This window comes from Mirounga angustirostris, unplaced genomic scaffold (genome assembly GCF_029215605.1).
Source record: "Mirounga angustirostris isolate CCGP_5_RB_7025 unplaced genomic scaffold, mMirAng1.0.hap1 SCAF_14, whole genome shotgun sequence".
Lineage (NCBI taxonomy): Eukaryota > Metazoa > Chordata > Mammalia > Carnivora > Phocidae > Mirounga > Mirounga angustirostris.
The window spans coordinates 85,337,062-85,362,526 of NW_026991722.1; the positions used below are offsets into that span (position 1 = coordinate 85,337,062).

Here is a 25,465-nt window from a genome sequence, read left to right on the forward strand (position 1 = left end):
CCCGGGCCCTCTTTCTGGAACACTCTTTCCCTGGCTGTTTGCATGGCAAGCTCATTTAGATCTTAGCTCAGTTGTCACCTCCTCAGAGAGTCCTTCTCATTTCCCCCCCGCCCCACCACCCCAGGCTAGAGTTGCTCCCCCAACCCCTGAATCTTATCACATAACCCTGTGGCTATATCCCCAGTGGTTAGAGCTGTGTCCAGCACATAGTAGGTGCTTAATTAATGCATATATGTTAGATGAATGGTCCTCGTGAGGGACCATCCATGTCCCTGGGAAACTCACGTCCCCTCTCAGAGCTCAGTCTCCTTGTAATTTGGACTGTGTGGTCTTTAAGATGGAAGATTCTGGGCTCCCAGGCCCCAGGAATTCAGGGCTGGTCAGGGCTCTTGGGGGATGCACTGGCCCAAGGCAAGAGTGTGGGAGGAGGGCTGACCCTGAGCCACAGGAAAGGGAGGGTCCCTGGGTGGAGAAGAAACTATTTGGGATGAGTTCCCGAGGCTTAGAAAGAGTTCCAGAGCCCCCCTGCCCACGGGGCCCCCTGTGAAAACCCTCGCTGTTGTCCTAGCTGCGGTGTTGGTGCTGGGAGGGTGCGCAGGGTGAATGACCACCCGCCAGGGCCCTCTGCCAAACGGGTTTATTTGAGATTTGAACAAAAAAAGGGCTGTCCTCAGAAAAGCACAGCTCCAGAAACCTCGTTGGGATTTTGCTATCTGGACAGGAGGTGGCAGGGAACTTTTCTCACTCTTTGCTAAACATTAAAAAATTTTTTCGGATAGAACATTGTAAATGCCAAAGAGCAGGAAGAAGAAATAACATCCAGGAGCCCATTGCCATTGGGACAAGGGCTGTGAAATTTTGGCAGGGGGATTTTTGTATTTTTGAGGGCGCATTTGTTTCTCATATAAATGGATTGTGCTGGTTATAATTACTACTATTATTATGATTATTATTATTACTTTTTTTTTGTTTTTGGAAAACCCCAGATCTATACAGCTTTGCAGCTTTCTATTTTTCACTTACCATCATGCCATGAACTGGTTTCTCCCATAACCAGTGTCTGTAAATTTCATTTGGGACAAGTGCATAAAATTGTTGCAGTCGAATACTATAGTCTGCTTAACCAATCCCCAGGGGCTGGACATTTAGATTATTTCACATTTCTTCTATCTCTAGAGGCTCATGCACCTGGTACCCTCTGGCCCTGGGGTGCTGTGAACTTTCGGTTCCCCCAAGGGCCTCCCGCCTCAGGACCTTTGCATAGGCTGTTCCTGCGGTCACGCTCTCTATTGGACCTTCTTGATGTGCTTCTTTCCCTCTCATCAGTTTGTATTGACACCTGTCTTGGGTTTTTTTCTCTTTGAGGTCTGCCTGTATGCCCCCACCCCTGACTGTGAGGCACCTGAGGACAGGGGTGCTACTGCATGCCATTCCTTGCTGCCTCTGGAGGATCTGGTGGGGGGGGCAGGGAGACTATTAGTGTCATGCTTCCCACATGGTCATTCTTGAGCTGTAAACGTGGCGCCTTGGCTTCTTTTTTTGGCTTTTAATTGGTTGATTTGGGGGTGAATACATTTTATGATAGGGGTAGGAAATACGTTTTTATTTTGGCCCCCCGAGCATGAGGTAAAGATGGAGGTGACCCCCACAGACACATGACGCCTCATCCGATCCTCCCTTGACATACCACACACATATGGCCCCACATGATCATGGCGGTTACCATGGAGACCCAGAGATGTCATTGTCGCCTCAGTCATAATAAGAGGTGCTCTTGGTTGAACATTTAGTGCCAGGCACTGTGCTAGTGCTTTTCAGGAATAGACTCATTTCATCCTCAGAGGTGCTATTATTATCCTTATATTACAGATGAGGCAGCTGGGCTCAGAGAGGTATCGTAATTTGCCCAGGATCACACAGGATATAAACCCAGGCAGGATGGTTCCAGAGTCCATGCTCTTAACTACAGCCCTGCCCCATCACATGACCACTCACACACACACACACACACACACACACACACACACACACACCTCTCTCTGGGCACACAAACACTCAGACCCACAACTGCATACCTAGCTGGCAAGCCCCCATGACTGCCCCTCCCCCCACCCACCCCCTCCCCCTCCTGCACACCCATCAGGACACACAGACCCACTGCCGCCCCGCACACCGCTCCCCGCCTGCCCAGGCACAGCTGACCAGTGAAGCTTTATGCCGCTCACTGCCGCACCAGCCTTGTCCCCAGGCATCCCCCACACAGCCTGGTTCGCCCTCCTAATATACACAGGCATCTGGTAGCCCCCCAACCACCTGGAAACTTGAACAGGCCCACCCGTTCACGTGTGTGGGACAGGTGCAGCGTTGGGGGGGGTGGGGCGCATCAGGCTGAGCCTGTGGGACTGCGGCCTCCAGCCTGGCCCCAGGGTGCACGGGCCACCTCTGGTGTCAGCAGGCGTGGCTCACACCCTGGCCTTGCCCTTCCTTGAGGGGGTGGAGTCGCAGCGGCCCTGTGGTGACTCGGCCTTGGGGGGGCAACGTCAGGTATGCTGGCCTCGGACTTCTGTGGTAGCCTGGATGCCGGCTCTTACCTCCTCCCCTGTGGGAAGGGCCCGGGGCTCAGTGGCGCTACCAGGCACCGTGCTGGGCCCTTTTCTGCCCAGGTGGGGAAACTGAGGCTCAGGACACACAGCTGAAGTCACAAGCCAGGACCACAGGCCTCCCCTTGGCCATTCGGTCACACCGCCTTGCTGCAGGGCTGGCCCAGGCAGGGCCTGTCTCTCAGGCTGGCTTTGGGGACCCATCCCTCCGTGTTTTCAGGATTGACCCCTCTCTTTATTCCTGCCGGTGATTCAGCCTTTTGGCCTCTGGAATTTGGCAAGATGCGTGGCCTTGGACAAGGCAGTTGATCTCTGTAAGTCTCAGTTTCCTGCTTTCTCAACAGTCACCTGTAGTCACTGGGTAATGGTGAGGAGTCCAGGCGGTAACCTCTGTCCAGAGCTGACGTGAGAGCTGGGGACAAGCACGGCGAGCCTGGCGGTGGGGTGGTTCCTTCCACCGGCGTGGGGAGGTCGGGACCCGGGTCTGCCCTGCCTCCTCTTGCCCGCTCCCATTTCCTCCCGTCCCCCGCTTGGCCTGGCCACACCGCATCAGCGTTCTCAGACGTGTGTCTGGTGGGCCCTCCCCTTCTCCGGAGCTGGCAGGACGTGATTCATGCCCGCATGGCAGACGTCACCCTGGGCATAACTGACCGCGCCCGCCGCTGATCTCCCGAGAGGCCGTCTTTGGGCTTTAGGGGTATTGCCAGTGGGGTGGGGGCAGGGGCCGGGCCTGGGACCCTGACACAACTGAGGGGTGCGCCCCTAAAGAGCTGGACTCGCTAAGGGTGCCCGTGCTCGGGTCTCTGCCAGGAGGCAGGAGTCCTAGCCCGCAGGGTTCATGTCGTGGCCGTAGGCTCCGGGCTTTCAGCCGGGGACACGGTCTCAGGGTGAGGGGCGCCCCTAACCGTGTGCTCAGAGAATCTCGTCTTCGGGATTCCTGACTCGTGTCTCCCCTGCTGCGCCCAAGCTGGCCCCGTCTTGTTCACAGCTGTGTCTTGGCTCCCAGTCCGGCGCCTGGTGCACAGTGGGAGAGCAGTAAACATGGGAGCAGTGCGTGAACGGTGCCAGGCGCTTTTACACGAATGTTCTCAGCAAATCTCTCAGCTGCTTTTGGAAGTAGACAGGTTCATTAGCCCCTGTGACAGGTGAGGAAGCCGAGGCTGAGGAAGACAAGAGGCTGGGCCGCGTTCCCAAAGGCAGCGTTTTGAATTTGAGCGTGTGTGCTGGGAGCTGCTCCAGGCAACTCTCCCTCCAGCTCAGACGCCCCCTTGCCAGGTGCTGGTCTCGAAGCGGCTCTCCCGGCCTCTCCCTCTCCCTGGCTTGAAGCCAGCCGTTCTCACCCGACGCCCAGGATGGAGGATGTGACATATGAGACGCCCTCCCCCCGGGACTGGGGCACTTGGGGAGGCTCCTGGCAGGCAGAAGGCAACTCCACCCTCTCCCACTCGGGAAAGCAGATCCGAGTGCAGGGGAGGCAGGGAGAGGAAGGTGATTCTGCGAGAGCCCCAAATGCACTCCCCTGGCAGCTTCAGAGCCTTACAAGATCTGCCCACACCCCCTTCTCCAGACTCAGGCCGTGCCACTTTCTCCCACTCCGCCCTAGCCCTGCTAGCAGAAATTTCTGTTCCTGAGCTCTTTTCTGACTCTGGACCTCTTGGTCTTCCCTTGGCTGGCTCCCTCTGGTCCTTTAGATCATGCTGCTGAAATGTCACCTCCTCCAGGAAGCCTTTTTTGATCACCTAGGCCAACTGTGATTGCCATCAGAGACCCCATTCCCATCACCTCCCTTGCCACATGCTGCCATCTTTGTCCTGGGCTGTTGGCTTCCCCATTCCCTGTCCTTTTTACTTCCTAACTCCAGACTCTGTGTAAATGGTGACCCCGACTTTTGAGTTCTTCACTGTGGCCCCATCACCAAGCAGTGGGTCTGGTTCATATTGGGTCAATACATTCTTCTTTTTTTTTTTTTTTTTAAAGATTTTATTTATTTATTTGAGAGAGAGAGAATGAGAGAGAGCACATGAGAAGGGGGGAAGGTCAGAGGGAGAAGCAGACTCCCCGCCGAGCAGGGAGCCCGATGCGGGACTCGATCCCGGGACTCCAGGATCATGACCTGAGCCGAAGGCAGTCGCTTAACCAACTGAGCCACCCAGGCGCCCGGGTCAATACATTCTTTGAAGAAATTGTGAGAAGAGCAACTTTTAAAAAGTCAGCCAGTGGAAACAGTGGAACCTCACATGGTCTTGGTCGGCAGTCAGGGGCTGTGGACTCATTTCACGATGGGGTATGTCGCACCATTGTTTCAGACGCCTTAGGGGAGAACGGGTGTTCTGAGCAGGTCCCATCTCTTATGAGTCCGATTCTAGGAATGCGGGGTGTCTTAAGTCGGGCTCCCCCAGAAGCAGAGCCGGAGTCAGGGTTGCAAGGGCAGGTGGCTTATTTGGGTGGTGGTACACCATTAGGATATGCTAATGAGCAGGTTCCCCCGGGGGCAGCTGGGGACCTTGGGGAGACTGTCGAACACGCCCCTGGGTTGTGATGCCACCCTTAGGAAGTTGTCCACCTGCACCGAGCGGATTTGGGTGAGGCTCCAGGAGCATCTGCTGGCAGGCAAGGCGTGGCCAGAGGGCGACTGTGGCTCATGGGAAGCACAGTGTGTGCTCAGAGGCTGTGACCGGGAGAGACCACTGGTTCCTGCTTCTGCCCTGGGTCTGGGGCTGTTTGCACAAAGTGGCCGCTTTGGGCATAAAACGATCTTTGACCCAGAGAGGTCCTTTTCGTGGGTTCACCTTCTGCTCTATGATAAGAGTGCCTGTATACGGGGCGCCTGCTGTATACACTTTCCAGGTGTCTTTGCTTCCCTGTATTTTTCACGACATTGCACAAAGCCTGTCCCTCCTGCTTCCCGCTGCTTTCCTGCACCTGCGCAGAAGTCCAGGGGTCTAACTCCGCAGGCTCCCACCTCGTCCCAGTCTAGATGAGTAATTTTAATACTGTGGATGAGGACAGTCGTTGACACATGTGGTGACCACAGACATTGTGCAAATAAGCACTTTGCACGTGTGATCTCAATTAATCCCCACAGAAGCATGTGGAGTACATACCCTCGGTTGCATTTTATAGGTGAGGAAGCCGAGGCTCAGAGAAGTGTAGTGACTGGCCCAGGGTCATACAGCTAGTAGAGGTTGAGATGCGATTGGACGCCGAGCTGGTTGACTCTGGAAGTCCATGCTCTGAACGGTCATACAAAAGGCCACAGACAGGGCAAGGAGACCGGGGAGCTCCTGGCCGCCAGTCCTGCATGCTATCCCCCAAACACGGCACCCTCTGAGCTCTTAATAACTGGTGATTATGCTGGGCAAAGTAGGGTCTGGGAGAACGGAGAGCAGGTGGTGTTTATCCGAATTTAGGAGATTGTATAGTGTTTTCTGTAACCTGGTCTGGTAAGTTGGCTTCTGGGGAGGGGCTCACAATGACTCATGGGGAATCCTCCCCCCCCTCCCCGTGGCCCAGGTGGCTGTTCTAGGAGCTGAAGTTTGGGCAGGATATCTTGGTGGAGGGCACTCTCTAGATTCTAAGACATTTTAGAGCTTTGTTCTTGGTGGCTGGAAAGCAAGGATGTCCGGATAGGGTCCTTCTGCGTATCTTCTAGAGATAAGAATAAAGGGCTTTGGGAGGTGAGGGTAGAGCCTCCCCTGCACCCTGGCGCATGCGTGCACGCACACACACCTACCTTATGGATGTCGCCTCTCTTTACGGCTGGGCTCCTGGCATGTCTGGAGGTCATCTCTGGTGTCCTTCTCCTGGACACCAGGCAGAGCCTTGGGCTCTGTCTCAGGTAGGGGTCCCAAGAAGCAGAGCTGGAAGTGTGCATTGACTGGGGCTGAGCTCCCAGAAGGAGGGAGTGAGCGAGGCAGGAGGGGGCAGAAGAGGGGGGTATGATCTCAGCCAGGTTTAGCTTTAGCCTGGTTCCCCCGGGGAGCTCTGGAGCCACAGAACAAATCCTGCCTGGAGGCAAGGGTAAGCAGCCTTGTGTGTCCCATTTAAGTCTGTCATTGGCTTATGGATGCCCTGGTTCGTGGGGGGCTTACAGGCAGGGATGGGGGTCGTGGGCCAGCCTGTTGGAGGATGGCCCTGGACAAGGGCGTACCTTGAACTGTTAGCAGACCACCCTCACAGTAGATGGGGGAAGGGTGCAGCACCAGGAGAGGGGATCTGGTAGCAGGAGGGTACAACAATGTCTCCTGGAGGTTCTCTGCTGGATATGTCCCTAACTGGCTGTGTGACTTTATATAAGCCGCTTACCCTCTCTGGGCCCAAATTTCACCTTCTGTACACCAAGGTGGTTGCACAGGATCACTGTTTACTCCATCCCATTCTTATTCTCCCTCAAATCACTCATTTTCTCATTCAGACATCCATGTGTTTCAGCAAATATTTATCGTGTACCTATTTGTGCCAGGCGCCTTGCTAGGCTCTGGTGATAAAACAGGGAGCGCAACAGACGGATCTTTGCCCTCAGGGGGCAAGGCAGACAAATAAACAGGCTTAAAACAGAGAGGTCAATGTCACAAAGAAGCAGAGAGTTGTGGGAATCCTATCTGGGGCGGGGGTGGGAGTGTCGGGGAAGGCTTCCTGGAGGAAGGGGCATCTTATCAGGAAGCTGTTTCTCTGTTTGCGCATGTGGGTACTGACAGCACTCAGGAAGAAGGGAAGGTGATCGGTAAATCCCCGCGGGTCTCTTTCCCTTCGGAGGGTGGCTTTCTTTCTAGATCCTGATTCCCTCCAAGTCAAAGCAAACTGTTTCTAGAATGAGTGAGTTTAGAGCCAGGAGAGAAGGTGGGGAGGAGTTGGCAAGAGATGAAGTCTCTGGGGGTGTACAGGGGCAGATTGCGCAGAGCTGTGGTGAGGGGTGTGGCTTTATTTGGTGAGCACCTGCAGGCCCCTGGAAGTTTTAGGCTTTGTTTTCTTAGGCATAACTTATATTTAAACTGGATACATGTTTACATGTTTATAACTTGTAACCACCACTCCTATCAAGATATAGAAGTTTCTGGGCCCCCAGAATGCTCCCTTATACCCCTTTTAGTCAACAATCCTCAAAGGTTATTTTTGCTGTTCTCCCTTCAGTCGCCGTGGGGAGGCTTTGCATATTTCCTGAACTTCATATAAGTGCACTGGGTCACACATACCCTTTCAGCTTCTGCTTGTTTTGCTCACCATAATGTCTGTGATATTTATCCATGTTCTGCATGTCACAGTAGTATGTGGGTTTTTTTCATTGCTGTATTATATTCCACTCTATGAATATGCCAGAGTTTATTTATCCAGTCTACTGTGGATGGACAGTTAGGTGGTTTCCAGGTTTGGGATATTATGAATGAAGCAGCTGTGAGCATCCGTGTATGCGTCCTCTGTGGACCGGGTGCTCATTTCTGTTGGGTGTGTACCCAGCAGGGGGTTAGGTGCAGATCGGCTTTGGTGGACTCTACCAAAGTGTTTGTGCCAGTTTAGAACTGGTTCCACTTCTGCATCCTTGAAAGCACTTGCTAATGTCAGTCTTGTCATTTTAGCCGTTATGGTAGATGTGGGATAGTATTTCATTGTGAGTATGGTTTTGCTTCCCCAATGGTCAGTGAAGATGAGCATCTTCTCATGTGCTTACTGGTCATTTGGAGACCTTTTTCTGTGTGTGTGTGTGTGTTCACATGTGTATTTGTGTATTGTGAAGTGGTCGTTTAAGCCTTCTGTCCTTAAAAACCAACCAACCAACCAACCAGATTGCAGGTCCAAGTGGCTGATAGTTTTCAGATCATGCCTGCTGTGTCATCCTGTGGACAGGTAACACAGGATTCCTGTAGCTGGGAGAACCTTCATTTATAGAACCCTTGGGCCAAAGCAATTTCTGTGTCATATAAATAAGTACAGGCTTGTATATTATAAAAGCATATAATGCATATAGTAACATATGCCACTATATTATATATAATATATATAAGCAATGCATACTTATATATAGTTTTATATATAAGTTTTTATATATACATAAAAATTACATTATGAATCAGGAACACCGGGTTCTAGTTGGAATTCTGACTGGCTTGTATCCCACCTCTGGGTTAGGAAAATCATTCTCCTCTCTGGCACAGACACACCTGGGATCACCTCTTTCCCATTTTCCTGCGCTAAAAATCAAGCAGGCTCTTCATTTCTGGACTCCATGTTTGGTAAGGTGCCATGGTTTAATGATCCAGGAAGGAAATCACTTCCGAGTTTTTTCCCAAGCACCTAGGGAGTGCCTGGCAATTTGGTTGGGGTGGGGGTGCTGTTCCTGTTACCATTGGCCACCACCGGGCAAGGCAGGGATGCTGAACACCGTTGGGTGCTTCTGGGGTTGGGTTCCCCGCTGAGGCAGGGGTGTGAGCATGATTGTGGTTCTTTGGTGGGGGGTACCTGTGGAGATGAGACAGGAAAGGCAAGGAGCCTCACACAGGGCATGTGATCAAGACTACAGAATCTCAGAGTTTTCCCCCCAGAGAAGGGAGGGAGCTGGGGTATTGATACACCTGTTCCCTCAGTCGTTGGTGGGGGGCTGTCTTTCGGAGGGGGGCATTGACTTGCTGGCACTTCCGGGCTGTGCTGCCTGCTGGCCAGGTGAGCCCCCGTGACCAGAAACCAAGCCCTGAGCCAGAGAATTGCAGGCACCTTCTGTAGGCAGCCCTCTGCATCCAGGGCTGTGTGCAGAAGCAGTTGAAGGTGAAGGTGTGTTCTGCACCCTCCTTGAGAAACTCTTGGGCCCTCTGACATTCGTATGGTCAGCAACTCAGTCTCTTTCATTTTGTGCTTTCAGTTACGCAGTGTTTCTTGAACTTGCCTGGCTTCTCTTGCATACACACTGGTTCTTCTCAGAAGGAAGGAAGAGCGTGGGCTTCCTCATCAGTCCTTGAGTCTCAGTTTGCTCATCTGTAAAATGGAGGGTGAAATGCTCCCTGCCCCAGAGGTTGCTGGGAGAAATGAGTGTTTGTGGAGTGTTTCCCAGGGACCCAGCCACACAGTCAGTCAATAGAAACTACTGTGTTCTTATTTTCATTGTATGAAATGTAGAAATTGCAACCAAAAGAGTTTCTCTGAAACTCTTTGTAGCTGCTTTCGGCTGAAAGTGTGAAAGAGTTGATTGTACTCATTATAACTCATTATGTATGTCACTCAGTGACTCTTAGAGAATTCCTTGGAAGTGGTGGACGTTACCTTAGAAATGGAACCGTGTTACCCTAACGTCTTTATCTGGTCATCCTGGCCCCGTTGGTAGAGATTTTCCTAGTGCCCCGTGTGCCAGTGAATAAAGAGGATGGATCTGGGGGCTCGAGGGGCCCGCGGTCCATCACCAGAACGTGTGGCATTCCTCAGTCTAAACCACAAATGCTCCGGGTCTGTAATGAGTCATTCTGTGAAGAAAAACCTTTGATTAACCAAGGCCTTTCCTCCACCCTCCTTGTGGCGCACCCGGCGTTTAAGGCCGAGGGACAAGGAGGTCAAAATAAACTGTTCTCAGCGATGCTAAAGGTCGCGAGTCCTTACAGCGGGTGAGTGATTTGTGGTCCAGTTAAAAAAAAAAAAAAGGGTTGGGCCCAGGGCGGGGGCAGTCAGTCATTGAGACAAGGCTGAGGATGAGGTTAGCTCCGGGGACTGAGTGCCAGGTTGCCCCCAGGTCTCACCCTCTCCGAGCCTCACTTGATGCAACTGGATATCGGGATTGTAGGGCGCTGTCCGTGCCATCCACTAAGGTCCCTGGTCTCCCCAGCCTGTTGAGCACTTAAAACCGGCCCTAGCGTGACTGAAGCGTTGAGTTCAAAATTGTCTTTCATTTTAACGAACTGAAGTGTAAATGTTAGTCGCCACATGGCAAGTGTAGACCTAGGAACAACCCGAAGAACTTCATGGAGGCCTGGGCTTTGGGGTTCTTCAGGCAGCCACTCGGCTGCATGCTGCCTCCTCCAGGAAGCCCTCCCCTCCCTTTCTCCTCAGCCAAGTTGAGCTCTGTATGAGTCTCCTGTGGCCGCTATAACAAATGGCCACAGTTCAGTGGCTGCAGCAAGTTTATTACCTTACAATTCTGGAGGTCAGAAGTCTAGTATGGGTTGTCAGAGGTGCATTCTTTCTGGAGGCTCTTTCCTCGCCTCTTCTAGCTTCCAGAAGCTGCTGCATCCTGGGCTTGTGGTCCTGCATCACCTTGACCTTTTTTTTTTTTTTTTTTTTTAAGATTTCATTTATTCATTTGACAGAGAGCACAGGCAGGGGGAGCAGCAGAGGGAGATGGAGAAGCAGGCTCCCCAGAGAGCAGGGACAGCCCGACACAGGACTCGATCGCAGGACCCCGGGACCATGACCCGAGCTGAAGGCAGTTGCCTAACCGACTGAGCCACCCAGGCGCCCCCGATCTGTTTTTTTCATCACATTTTCTCTCTCTGACACTGACCTTCTTGCCTCCCTCTTACAGGGACCCTTGTGATGACACAGGAACCATCCAGATAATCCAGGGTAACCTTCCCCATCTCAAGAGCCTTCATTTGGCCGCACCTGCAAAGTCCCTCCTGCTGGTAAGGTAACAGATTCATTGGTTTTGGGGGTTGGGGCCTGGATGTCTTTGGGGGGCATTATTTGTCTACTGTAAGCTCTTTATCCCATGGGCCTCAGTCTTACGTCAGTGTCTGGGACCACATCAGCTTCCCCCATTAGACTGCGCTTCAAGAAAAAGTGTGTTCTGCTCCCCAGTGTTGCCTAGAAACCTGCCCTGAGCTGGGCCAGCCTGGTGCCAGGCCATGGGGGTGAATGAGCCATCGGCAAAGCCTACCTGCTCCGGAGACAGGCAGCCTGAGTACAGTCCCAGGTCTGCTCCCTTACTAAGCAGTTGACCCCAGCAAATCACCTTGCCTTTAAAATCTCAGTTTCTTTACCTGTAAAATGGGGATAACCCTAGTATTGACCCCAGGAGGTCTTTGAAGGGACTGACAAAAATTATGCATGGAAGAGCCCTTGTCCCACAGTGCCCAGCACCCGGATGTCACCTAAGAACACAGCAGCTGGTGACGCTGCAGGGATTAACTGGGTAGGGTGGGGAGTGAGGCCGCCTGAGTTCAAATCCTGGCTCCACCCCTTGGGCAGATTGCTCATCCTCCCCAGCCTCATTGTCTTCATCCATCAAATGGGACCTCATCACACAACCCACCTCAGAGGGTGGATTAAGTGGGGAGATGCATTAACGGTGCCATCTGGCACCAAATCAGTGCTCAATTACTGTTAGTGATTGGACGATGGTAATTATTAATACCAGGCTTTCCCAGGGCCCAGCTCTCAGGAGGGTGGAGGACTAAGCAACGAATGAACTTGGAACAGCTCACTTGGGTGTCTTCTAGGTAGTCGGGCCAGGTATAGGTCTTCAGCTACACAGACGTCCAGGTTCTGTGCCAAGAGTGGGGCCTGTCTGTTGTGCCCCGAGGCCGGTGGGGCCAGGCCCGGACAGGTTTACGGGGGTGCTGGGAAGCCGGTCCAGGAGGAGGAGGGGTCGGTTGGTTGCCTGAAGGGCATGGGAGGCACAGTTACCCTCCTGGGAAAACGAGGAGAGGACATATCAGCTGTCCATGCAGGTTCACTGCCGTGGACGGCATGCATGTGACAGGGACAGAGTGGCCGGTGGGCATGGGGTGGGGTGGGTGCCGTGCAGCGGCCAGAGAGACGGACTTGAGACCGTTGGCATCCGTGGGGACCCGCGTTTGGTCCTGACAGTCCCTTCAGGCGTTTCTCGCACCCTGGTTTGCGGGGATGCTCTTTGGTGTTTACATTGTTTTGGCACTTTCTCTGTTGTTAATAAGGCTTGTGTAGGTGACAGACTCTTGTGGGTTGTGAGGCGGCCTTGTGAACAGCATCTGCTTAGCCAGTTGCCCTTCCTTCCCCTCTCCCCAGCTGTGAAACCGGGGACAGTCTGAGAGTGGGTAAGGGTAGACTCCCCCGAATCACTGTCTCTCAAATTCCTGCATTAGAGAGCTATTCCTTTGCATCTTAAAGAATTCAGATTTCTCCTGCCCCTGAAAAAAAAAAATCCCACCACCCCACAAAGACCTCCAGCAGGCTTCTCGTTCTGTTTGCCCATTTGCTTATTCATTTATCATGCATTAACAGAAACCTACTATGTGCCAAGTCTACCGAGAGGTGGGCTATTTCCTTTAATCATCAGAATGCTTTGAGGTGTGTGTCACGAAACTTTATTTACCCATGGAGACACTGAGCTTTAAGAGGTGAAGTGGCTTGTCAAAGGCTTAGAAGATGCTTGTCCACTTAGCCAATTCGTGCCAAACTCCTTGCGTCCCTTAGGAATGCTTTTGGCTACGTGGAAAGAAACCCAAATTCACGACGGCTTCAATAGTACGTTATTCTTTGGATAACAACAAAAAAAATCCAGGGGGTGGGGTTCAGAGTTAGTGCAGTGGCTCAGCTGTGTTAAGGTCTTTTCCATGCCAAGGTCCTTAAAATAGTGCTTGTGATTTCCTGGTCTCAAGATGGTTGCCTTGGCTCCAGGCATCATGTCTCTGTTCCAGGTAGGAGAAGGGGAGGGAGTACCGTAAGCTGCATCTGCCTGTTTTTTTTTTTTTTATTTTTTTTATTTGAGAGAGAGAGTGAGAGAGAGAGAGAGCACAAGAGGGGGGAGTGGGAGAGGGAGAAGCAGACTCCCCGCCGAGCAGGGAGCCCGATGCAGGACTCGATCCCGGGACTCCAGGATCACGACCTGAGCCGAAGGCAGCCGCTTAACCGACTGAGCCACCCAGGCGCCCTGCCTGTTTTTTTAATCAGCAAAGCAAAAGCTTCCCTAGAAGTCTAGCCATTTCCCCTTATGTCTTTTTGGTCAGAACTGGATCACATGGCCATGCTTCTAGCTGTAAAGACCAGGAAAGCTGTGTCTGGCTTGTTAGCCTTAAGAAGGAAAGCTACCTGAGAGCTTGCACCTTCATGTTTTGACTTCAATTCTATATTCTTTCCATTTTACTGGTGATTTCCAGCCTCATGGCCTTTTGCCATATTGACACAACCCCTGCTACCATTATTTTATTTGTCAAGTTTTTGCTTTTCCTAAAGTTAAGTAAATTTTTAAAAGAACCTTTATGAAAATCTCTATTGTAAATAGCTAGCGTCACTTGTCTTCAATAGAAAATAACAGTAAAATTAAAGACAATGAAAACAAAATAATATTTAAAAATCTGCAGCTAATGGTCTGAGCTTGGGGTGGCTTTTATTAAATTGGGATATTACCACATAATGGAAATGTTAAGTGTTTAAGTCATAGTAGCACCAGGCAGAGATGGTCTCAGGGACTTCTCGAGAAGTCACCCAGGAGAATCAGAAGGATACAGCTTTCACACGATGTCATTCACAGCGGCTTCATGCTGCTCCTGGACATCAGAGCATCCTAAGTGTTAACCTGTGACCATCTCGTGTCCCACATGATGAGAACCCTCCCACCTCTAGGGAACCTAGCACCATCCCATTCTGCCTTTCCTGTGCCAGGCATCAACTAGGTTTGGGGAAGGAGAACTCGGAATGGAGGGGTCTATGCCCTGGATGGGGTAGAGTGGGGGTTCTAAATCTTGATAGAGGAAGAATCTCAGCCTTATCTCTGATACAAGGCATTAGGATCAGGTGCATTGCCAAAGCTGGTTGGAAGTCACTTTGGCCTGGGAAATCAGCATGGGCTTCTTGGAGGAGGTGTCCCTTAAAGTGCTCTAAAAAGATGGGTGGGAGTTGGGCAGAGGGAAATTGTGCTGTGCGTAAAAAGCTGTCCGAGGAGAAGGAGTAAGTGAAAAAGACACTCAAGTCATGGGACCCCTTTGGGAATCTGGGAGTGGAGGCAGGGCCTGCAGTATAGACCAAGTTAGTTATTTTTGGCGGGCCCTTGAATACCTTGCCCAAGGCAATGGATGGTGAGAACCATTTATTTTAGGAATGTGGAGAGACATGATCACACCTTCCTAGGGTTTGAGCTTTGCACATAAGGCAGCTCTTGGGCCAAAATAAGCTAATTCCTCCAGAAATCTATTTGTACTTGGAGGAAAGTTTTTCAATTTTTCTGAAATGCAATCTGCACTTCTCAGCCTCCGTAAAGAGAGAGCGTGTTGTGTGCACGTCTTTGTGAGTCCAGCGGGCATCGTGCTGTGTGTTGTGTGGAATCGAGCTTTGGGGTTGAGTTTCCTCTGCTGTGAACATCTGTCCCAGGGCTGGGACTTCCTTCCTGCTCCCTCTTCTACCGCCGGATTTGGATGGGCCTCTGGGCTAGGCCCAGACTCACCTCTCTCTATGAGCTGTTCTAATTGCCCTTGCAAACCTTATAGTCAAGTCTGTGATAATCGAGCCGTAAACGAGAGCCAGGAAAGCTGCGAGTGAGGGCACGGCCAGCCAGGGGCCCTGGTTTATTGCTCATTAGACAGCTTTATTGGGTTTGGCCCCGGGGGGAGAGGTTGAGAAACCTGACCTCCTAAGCTTTGAATTAAGTCAGCCTGGGATGTGTTTCCCTTAGGTGTGGAAGTCTATTCTGCATATATCAAAAGCTCTAAAAAAGGTGTGCATCCTTTGAACCAGCCAGCCCACTTCTAGGCAAAATTTTGTCTTGGGAAAATAAGTGCGTGTGGGTGTTCATTGCCGTGTTGGTTTTAATGGTCAACGGTTGGCAACAGCGTATAAAGATCTGTAGTGAGGGATGGACTATCTAATGATGGGATACCCACAAAATGGAATGCCCCAGAAGCATTGGCAAGGACTATGTAGGTTGTACGGTTACTGATGTGAAAGATGTTTGTGATAGGTTTTGAAATGAAAAAAAAAAGCAGGTTCCTAAATTGCAGGTCTGATTCCATTTTGGTTTTGACAAAAAGTTCCCGTCTACAAGGGAAATGCCCAGATTGATATACATGGGAATGCCAATAGGGGCTGGTGGATGGTAGGATTTCCAATTATTAAAAACATTTTTGCTCACTTGTATTTGCGAAGTTTTCTATAATTATCATGTGGAGCACCTGCAGAGATCTAACGGAGGGGCAAGTCGCAGCCAGCATAGCGTAAATAAGAGTTTTGAAGAGGGGACTGTCACATCCTTGAGTGAGTCCAGTCTCGGGGGACTGAGTTCTCCACCATCTAGAGCAGATCTCCACAAACTCTTTCTGTAAAGGGCCACACAGTAAATATTTCAGGCTTTCTGGGCCGTAAGGGCTCTGTGGCAACCCCTTAGCTCTGTGTTCATACCTTGGGAGAAGCTGCACATAATATATAAATACATGGGCATGGGCGTGTTACAATAAAACTTTGTTTACCAGAACAGGTGGTGGGCCGGATGTGGCCTGCAGACTGCAGTTTGCCCACCCCTGATGTAGAGAAAAACAAACAAACAAAAAAAAGCAGCTTGATTAATGGCTTCAGTGTGTGCTTCAGTCAGTCCAGAAATAGCACAAATAGTAGGAAGGAACAGGCTAATGAGGATTGAAAAGGCGGATGTTTAAATAGAGGCGTAAAGATAAGTTGTACCATTCTTTCTCCAGATCAGCATTTGCACCTGGCCAAGGGGTGTTGGGCGGAAGCAGTTTGGGTGATGGTTTGGGTGGGAAGGTGTCCTACCCATATCTGGTGCTCCAGGGCAAGTTTGGAGAAAGGCCCCTCAAACCGTTCCTCTGGATCCCAGAGCCCGGATGGCCCCGGTGTGCTGAACTGGAATCCACGGGAACTTGAAATTGACACCGAAGTCCAGCCTATGCTAATTAAGGCAGTTCTTAAAGAGATAGTGCACACTCAGTAGGAAGCTTTGCTCTAACTCCTTTCCTCAGTAGGGGGTAGGAATTTTATTTAGTCCTTCAACAACCCTTTACAGAGCACCACTTGTTTATAAGGAATCGTGCAGATTGATTGATTGATTGATTTTTAAAAGGATTTGATTTATTTGAGAGAGAGAGAGACACAGAGATAGCGACAGAGATAGCAAGAAGAGAGCATGAACGGGGAGGAGAGGGAGAAGCAGGCTCCTGCTGAGCAGGGAGCCCGACGTGGGGCTCGATCCCAGGACTCTGGGCTCATGACCTGAGCCGAAGGCAGACGCTTAACCGACTGAGCCACCCAGGCACCCCAGGAATCACGGAGATTTAGAACACACATCTCAGGATCCAGAAAGCTGGTTGCATGGCGGATGATGGGCCAAGTGCAGAGAGAAGTGGATAATGCAGCCCCGAAGAGCCTGGGGTTGAGCCGAGTCAGAATGGCAGACTCTTTAAAATCCCAGAGAATTGAGTGACCCCTTGTTCAACCTCTTGTTTTGCTAGTGGGGAAACTGAGGCTCAGAGGGAGGCAGGGACTTGCCTAAGCTCTCATTGCAAGTCAGCGGAACAGAGACCAAATCCAGGACGAGGGGTGTACTGTGTGATTTCCATTTTTGTGAAATATCCAGAAATGGCAAATTCACAGAGGCAGAAAGCAAGAGTGGTGGTTGCCAGAGGCCAGGGGGAAGGGGAGTGGGGAGTGACTGCTTACGGGGTTCGGGGACTCCTTTGGGCTTGATGAAAATGTTCTGGAACTAGACAGAGGGGATGGTGGCACAATGTTGTGAACTTACCAAATGCCACTGTGTTATGTGCTTTGAAATGATGAATTTTATGTTACGTGATTCCTACCACAATTAACTACAAAAAAAGTAGGATGACGGAATAATTTATCTCCACACCTGGGCACTTGTAAGAGTGCGAGGGGTCTGGTCTGTTCTAGGTCAACCAGACTGTGTGGAATACCAGTTCTGACTCCCAGACCAGTGTTTTGTATTCTCCAGTGTGATTCTGACTCGGGTTAACAAAACCCATGAGTTTTAGAAAGTTGTGCCTCCCAGACTTTCCCCCAAGAGAGCCCCACGTTGCCCCAAGGAGGGCCAACGAATAGGCTCGCACCGTAGGACTGTTTCTCCAGTATCTTGGGGCCTGTGCACATGCTCTCTCCTCGGCTGGCTTTCTCCGCTTGGCTGACTCCTACCAGGTTCATGGAGACGTCACCTCTTCCAGGAAGACATCCCTGACTACTCCTTTGGGCTTCTATAGCCTTACTTTCTGCCCCCCATCAGGACACCCTGCAGATTTTATGGTCTTTCCTTTCCCCCTCCTCCACGCGACTGTGTCTGTGACCCATTGTGATCGGGGTCTCCTTTGCTTCCCACCCCATTCCTGGGGTCAGAGGGCATAGCCCAGGGTAGACTTTAATGAGGGCCTTTAATGGAGATTTGCCTAAAGGACACAGGTCCCCATGAGCTGAGTCACGTGGTCATTAGAGCTTAAGCAGTAGATTCACTTTACATTCGTGTTCAGTTTCTTGCTTTTTTTTTTTAAAGTGTAAAACACAGCATAAACTTATCATCTTAACTGTTTTTAAGTGTATAGTTCAGTGGCATTAAGTACATCCACACTGTTGTGCAACCGGTGCCACCATCTGGCTCTGGAACTTTCTCATCAGCTCGTACTGAAACTCCGTCCCCATTAAACACTAACTCCCTGTTCCCTTCTACCCCTGCGCCTGGCACCCACCATTCTACTCTCTGTCCCGATGAATTTGACGGCTCTAGGTGCCTCCTGTAAGTGGGGTCATGCGGTATTTGTGTTTTGGGGACTGGCTCACTGCACTTCTCATAACGTCCTCAAGGCTCATCCATGTTTTAGCATGTGTCAGAATATCTTTCTTTTTTTTTTTTTAATTTTTTTTTAATTTTTATTTATTTATTTGAGAGAGAGCACATGAGAAGGGGGAGGGTCAGAGGGAGAAGCAGACCCCCCGCAGAGCAGGGAGCCCGACGCAGGACTCGATCCCGGGACTCCAGGATCATGACCTGAGCCGAAGGCAGTCGCCCAACCAACTGAGCCACCCAGGCGCCCAGAATATCTTTCCTTTTTAAGGTCGAATAATATTCCACTGTGTTGGAGATACCACATTTTGTTTATTCATCTATTGGTAGACATTTGGGTTGTTTCTGCCTTCCGGCTATTGTGAATAATGTTGCTCTGAACACTGGCGTGCAGGTCTCTGTTTTATATTCCCACAATGGTGCATACAGTTTCCAATTTTTCCACATCCTTGCCAGCACTGTTTGTGTTCCGTTTTTTGTTTTTGTTTTTTGGTGTTTTGTAATAGCCATCCTAATGGGTGTGAAGTGTCCTTTACATCTGAACATCATAAAAAACAGTTATTCTAGGGGCGCCTGGGTGGCTCAGTTGGTTGAGCGTCTAACTCTTGGTTTCAGCTCAGGTTATGATCTCAAGGTCCTGAGACCCAGCCCCACATTGGGCTTGACGCTTAGCACAGAGTCTGCTTATCTCAATCCTTCCTTTTTTTTTTTTTTTTTTAAATATTTTATTTATTTATTTGAGAGAGCACATGAGAGGGGGGAGGGTCAGAGGGAGAAGCAGACTCCCTGCTGAGCAGGGAGCCCGATGCGGGACTCGATCCAGGGACTCCAGGATCATGACCCGAGCCGAAGGCAGTCGCTTAACCAACTGAGCCACCCAGGCGCCCTTATCTAAATCCTTCTGCTCCTCCCTCCCGCCCCCCTCTCTCTCATAAATAAATAAAATCTTTAAAAAAAAGCACATCTGAAGTCCTTTAAAAAAAAACAAAACAGCAGTTATTCTAGTTAAGCCCATGTGGACTTCAGAAGAAATCTGACAGGGAGGAGTGTGGGGTCAGTGTAACTCTAGCTGCCCCTGGGCAGGTCACTTCACTGCTCCAGCTTTGTCTTCCTCATCTGTAAGCTGGAGGTCACAGCAGGACCTACTTCTGTAGTGGGACAGGATTTTTCTGCCACTCGTGATGTTCTGGGCTGGCTGGACCTGGAGGTCTGGTCTGCCTGCTGACGTTGCAACTTTTGTGACATTTCAAATGGCATGTGAGACCTGGGTTTTTTCAAATAGGGGTTATCACCCTAAGTCTAGGTAGGGGTGGTTATGACTATGCTTCCATAGGTAACACTGTAATGGACATCTTTTTGTCCATCTTTTGTAATGGACATCTTTTTGCTCTTCCCTTAGATTCCTTCTGTAGGATAAGTTTTTAGAAGCAGGGTTACTGGGGGGCACCTGCGGGGCTCAGTCGGTTGAGCGTACAACTCTTGATTTCAGCTCAGGTCATGATCTCAGGGTCGTGGGATCAAGCTCCGTATTGGGCTCTGCGCTCAGTGCGGAGTCTGCTTGTCCCTCTCCCTCCCACAGCCCCTCTGTCAGATAGATAGATAGATAGATAGATAGATAGATAGATAGATAGAACGAACCTTTGGGGGAAAAAAGAAGCAGGGTTACTGAATCAAAAAGAAATGTGTGCTTTGGGGGTGAGTATATTGGGGAAAAACACTTGATTTATAGGCAGCAGATTTCAACCTAGCTCTGCCCCTCCTTAGCATGTGATCCGGCTCATTTTCAAAACTGTGTTTTCCTCATCTCTAGAATGGTGGTAATAATTTGAGAAGCACAAGGTTGTTGAGCGTATTAAATGGGAGGAGGCAGAAGGTACACGGAGTCACGTAGTCTGGTGCCTGACTCTTGATGGAGCCTCAAAAAATAGTAGTTGAGAGTGAATATTGCCAAATTGCTTTTATAACTGATGTTGGCCCTGGGAGCAGATGAGCGTTATCAGTTTTCCCACAGCCATGCCTAATTGGATGCTATTATTCTCTTCTCTCAGGGATGCTTTCCCTTCAGATACTTTTTTGCACACTGGCTTTATGTCTCTTCTGCTGTCAGACCCTGGGGACACAGCTGTGAATTGGACCCAGGACCCCGGACTGCCCAGTCTGGTGGAGTATGAAGTAGGCAGTCATCACATGTGTTATCAGTGCTGGGCCAGGCAGAAATGCTGAGACGTAGATGCCACAGCACAGAGGAGGCCCCAGAAGCTGCCTTGGGGCATCAGGGAAGGCTTCCTGTAGGAGGTGGCATTTTGGCGCTCAGGACTGAGGGATGACTAGGGATTAGTCAGGTGGTAGGCAATGGCAGTGGAGAGGTGTGGGGGCGAGGAAGAGCGTGGCGTTGTCTTGTGACCTGTCCGGGGGTTCATTGTGCTGAAGTAAGTACGTGCGTGCGTGTGAGAGGTGGACAGATGGACAGGGAGGAGGTGACGGGGATCCGGTCCTGCCGGATCTCAGGGAAGGCCTTTGACACACGTGGCGTGATGGTGCTTGCGTGTCAGAGCCTCCCCCTGGCGCTGCTGGGGTAGATTGGGGGAGGCTCCAGCAGAGACAGAAATGTCAGCGAGGAGGCGGATTTTCCGTGTCCCTTCTTCGTGAAGTTTTCCCCCGGCCCCTCCCCTCTTTATTGTCGCTGGTCTAACTTTCTATGTCTCTTGCTTATTTATGTTGTTTGCTCCCGTCTTCTTGACGACCAGCTCCGGGGGGGGACAGGGGACATGGCCACATGTTTTCTTCACCACCGTGTCCCCAGCGCCTGGCCCAGAGCCTGGTACATGGTAGGTGCTCCACAATTGCATATTGGCGTGAATGAACGGATGAATGAACGAGTGAACGAGCTAGGGCCGTCGCCATGGGGACGGAGAGGAGAGGACGCATTCACTCCAGTGCCATCAGCCATCGGGCCCCTGCCAGTGGGGGCCCTGCTCTCTGGGGAGGCCACGGGCATGTCCTTGGCACCTGACACGGTGCCCTGCGCAGGGTGGCTTTGCAGATTTGGGAGGCCAGGTCGCATTCCGGAAGACACCGGAAGGCGTGAGGACTGGCTCGCACCCCTCAGCAGATGGTGGCATTCCCAGGAAGCGGCACCCAGAGACGTCTGAGTGAATGGCTGGTGAGCTCCCAGATCGGATTTAAGGGTGTAATTATGAAAGATCTGCAGCAGCTGTTAGACCGAATCAACGCCTGTGAATCTGAGAGAAAAGCTGCCAAACTGTTTGGTTTTGAATGGAGGTGCTTCTCCTGCCTTCTCCCTGTGTGGTTCTGTCGGGGTGGGGAGGAGGCTATGAGCGACATGGCTGCACCCCCCTCCCCCTCCCAGCACCGAGCCCAGAGCCTGGTTTGCAGGGGAGTCAGAAGGCTGGATGGACGGACGGATGCTCTGATGAATGACTCCTGCCGAATTCCAGCCACTCTGGGCCTTAGTGCCTCAGTTCCCAGGAAAATGGGCTTCTTGGCATAAAGTTGCAGGAAATGGGCATTTCAGACTTTGCAGATCCACCCAGGGAGATCCAGCCTGTAAACGTGGCAGGTTCAGCGACAGGGACGTACCCATTGCTGTCCCCATTACTGGAGATCAGACTGGGGTCCTCTGCCCCCTGGGCCACCGTGGCCCCCTGACCTCCCAGATCAGGCCTGTTCCCTGTCTGTCCCCCATGCCGCCCCCCGCCCCCATGATGATTCATACAGATACGACCAGAGAGGTGGCTCGCACTCTGTGCCCCTTCCTTCTTCAGGGAGCTCTGGTTTGCTTGGCTCTGGCTGTAGAGCTCATACATTTACAAAGAGCGAGCGAGGCCACGCAAGGCATAGCAGCTGGCCTCTGTGTGAGCGAGCTTCTGAAGTGTTTTGGAAGAGACCGACATGTCTTAAATTAAGCATGACATATGCGATGCATTTAAAGTAAGGTTTTAAGGCGCACATTTCAATCAGTTTCCTTGTGTTTTTTACAACAGGTTAAATGAAACCCTGAGAGTCCTGTGTTTCTAGGTTTGGGAGAGACTTCAAAATGTTATTTAGCTGTTGATTGCAGGGGTTCAAAAAAACCCCCCCAAAAACAAAAAAAAACCCAAAAAACAAAAAAACCAAACCCGTCTCTTCCCCCCACCCTTTGTTCACTGATGGATTCATTAATTTGTGGATTCGTTGGTGTAGCCATATTTACATACCCAGTATTTGCCAGGCGTTTTAAATGGAAACTCGAGAGGAAGCCCAAGATGTGATGCAGATTCCAGATAACAGAGCCACTGTTCCGGTTAAGAGGAGTACGGACCAAGAGTCTTCTTTCCCCCTTTACTTCCCTGCGGGGTGGCTAGTGAGCTGGGTTCAAGGATCCCAGGGTAGGGCAACACGCGTGCACCGTCGATCCTAATTTGCCAGTGGTTGCTCTGGATGACTTCCTTCCCGGGACAAGCTGTGCAGAGAACTGTTCATTCCACGCTTGGGTAGAGGAGCAGGCGACGGGGCAGGACAGTGTGGGGTTCATGTGATCACAGCAGGTGTCTCTGACCGGGGCCTATCTGGGGCAGTAGAGCACCTTCCTGTGGTCCAGAGACAATGGGGAGGGGCGGGGTGCTCTTGGTGAGGTAGGCAGATTGAGCTCCCAGCTGAGTTTTTTCCAGCTCTTGGGTTCTGTCATCCAGTAGCAACTGACCGATGGCCACTACCCAACTTGCCAGAGCCAGAGTAACTCTTCCTGTGTCCTCGATTGCTTCATGTCATGAAACTCACGGTACCTGTCCTTATTCAGAATCTTAGGAGCCTAGGGAGCAGAAGAAGGTCTCTTCATTCACCTATTTCTTCATTCCACCAACCATTATTTTATGTATATACTCAGCAATGATGTATTCAGAGCTATGATAGGCCAGGCCGCCGTGCTCGCTTCTGGGGACTCAGGGTGCCCTCTGGGGGCTTGCCACTGGATGGGAAAGACTGAAGGCTCACGCGGCATTCAATACAACCGTGTAACTATGATGAGTCCTGCTGAGGATGTCTGGTGCTCCATGGACATGTAAAATGAAGATTGTACCAGGTTGTGTGTGTGTGTGTGTGTGTGTGTGTGTGTGTGTTGGTAGGGGCAGAGATGTTGGAGCTGTGTTCTGAGGGCTGGGCCTGTGTCTGTGTGTGAGTGAGAAGGGTATCCTGGAAATAGGCACAGCATGTGCAAAGGTCCTGAGGCGGCGTTTCAGGACTTCCAACAGTTGCAATGTTCAAATACTTCTTCTGAGCCAGGAGAAACAGCTCCCAAATTAGCCAGCACCGGAGTTCTCTGGTGTCACCTCTCAGCCTAGGGAGTCTTCCGGGATCACCATTCCCAATCCTAAGCAGTGAATACTATTCCTGTGCCCCCACATCCCCCTCTATATACCATGGTGTTTATTACCCAGAGTTGTAATTGCTTCAGTGTGCGTGTGTGTGTGTGTTTCTTACACAAGACGGCGAGTTCCCTGCACGCAGGGGATTTTTCTTGTTCATCTTTGTGCACGTGGCAGGTGCTCAGTAAACATGTAGCAGAGGAACGGGGGAGATTTTTATTGAGCACCCAGCGTGGACTCAGCCCTCTTTCTGCTACAGTATTGAGAAGCCACAAGGAGTGTGCGTTTTCCAAGCTGGAGATGATGCTAACAGATGCAGTTGGAATTCCAAAGCTTTTGTGCTGTCTGTGCACATACTTCCGGAACTGAGGCTGTGGTCCTGTGTCTCCCAGACGTACTGAAACAGCCCCGGGGTGGGGAGGGGCGAGGCTTCCTTCCCCCACCCGCTTCTGCCATGGGAGGGTGCAGCCAGCCCCGTTCGCCATGAGACGGGACGCTGTTGGCTTTGTCGGGCAGGCACGCATCTCCAGCCAGGGCCGGCCAGCCCAGGTAAGTGGGCCTGGAGTGTCCAGGAGGTGGAGGGCGCCTGCGGGTTCTGCCAGGGAATTTTCTCTCTGCCTTTTGAATCCCGTTATTGCCCTGTGTCTCATGTCTGGGCTACACGTGCGTGTGTGTGGATCCCAGAGCAGGGTTTCCAAGAGGTCGTGGGGACTGGCTCTGAAGGTGAATGGTCCTGATTTGGGGCAGGACCCGATATGCCTTACAACTCTGCCGTTCTCCGATTCTCCGCATCTCTCCCTCTCTGTTGCCTCTAATGCTGTCTAGACAGCGTTCTCTGGTTTTGGGGAGAAGAAATCTGTTAGCACCATCGAGCGTGTAAGGAAGAGAAAATATCAAAATCTGTCTGCCTTTCTTTCCTGCAGGCTGCGGAGTGAGTCAGAGCCGGGGGCAGCAGAGTGGGGCCCCAGGAAGGGAAGCAGGAGGCTCGCGGTTAACTGAAATACCTTCTACTTTTAGTCCATCTAGATGGGGGCAGGCTGGGGGCAGCCTTTGCAGGGACAGAGAACATGGGCATGAAAGTGGGGGCAGGCTGGTGTGTGTGGGGGGATCAAGAACAGCGACTTGTCTGGCACTTTTTCAGACCAGAAAGGAATATGATGTGATGTTTAAGAAGGCCTGGTTGAGTGGGGTGAGGACATGAGGTCGAGTTTCAGCTGTGTGATGTCGGCAAGTCGGGTGACCTCTCTGGGCCCTTACTCTTCGTCCTCATAGTGATAGTGATGACCCATGCTTCTCAGGGTTGTGCGGGATTTATAAGAGAGGACAGAGCTCCTAGCTGGATAAACAAGGGGCTTACGCCAGAGCCGCTGTAAAATGCGGTCTGATGATTATCATACCCACCTCATAGGGTTATAAAGAGGATGTGATTTATAAAACGTATGAAGCGCCTGGCTTACCTTGAGGCCCCGCTCCTGGTGAGCTCTGAAGGCAGCCAGCGCGGAATAGGTGTTCGACAGAAAAGAACCCAAAGGCAAACCAAGAAAAACAGCAGGTGGGGTGAAAAAAAAAATGGCTTTTTGCTCGAAGGCATCTGGAAGGGTGTGTGTGGGAAGATGGAGATAAGGGATGTCTAGTGGGGCTGGGGACCACTAACCAACTTTGTGACCTCAGGGACTCCAGCTCTTGGTAGCTGTGTGTGCTGGGCCTGGTCCCCTACCCTCGCTGTGCTTGGTGCTCAGTACAGGGTTGTGAGGAGGGTCAGCGGGGATGCCTGATGTGAGCAGGCTCCGAAATGGGAAATGACTTGGGGGTAACAG

At 51.3% G+C, this 25,465-nt stretch overlaps 1 protein-coding gene across 7 annotated transcripts in view; it reads left to right on the forward strand.

Moving 5' to 3' along the window:
• Positions 1-25,465, forward strand: part of KIAA1671 (KIAA1671 ortholog) — a 189,851-nt gene that overhangs the window by 29,527 nt on the left and 134,859 nt on the right. For 4 of the 7 annotated variants that reach the window (XM_054510473.2, XM_064578559.1, XM_064578562.1 and 1 more), the window contains exon 2: positions 11,098-11,202. In XM_054510473.2, the coding sequence (XP_054366448.2) occupies positions 11,098-11,202 (105 nt within the window). The remainder of the gene's footprint in view (positions 1-11,097; positions 11,203-25,465) is intronic. The other 3 variants (XM_045887435.3, XM_064578561.1, XM_064578560.1) reach the window with 1 other exon arrangement.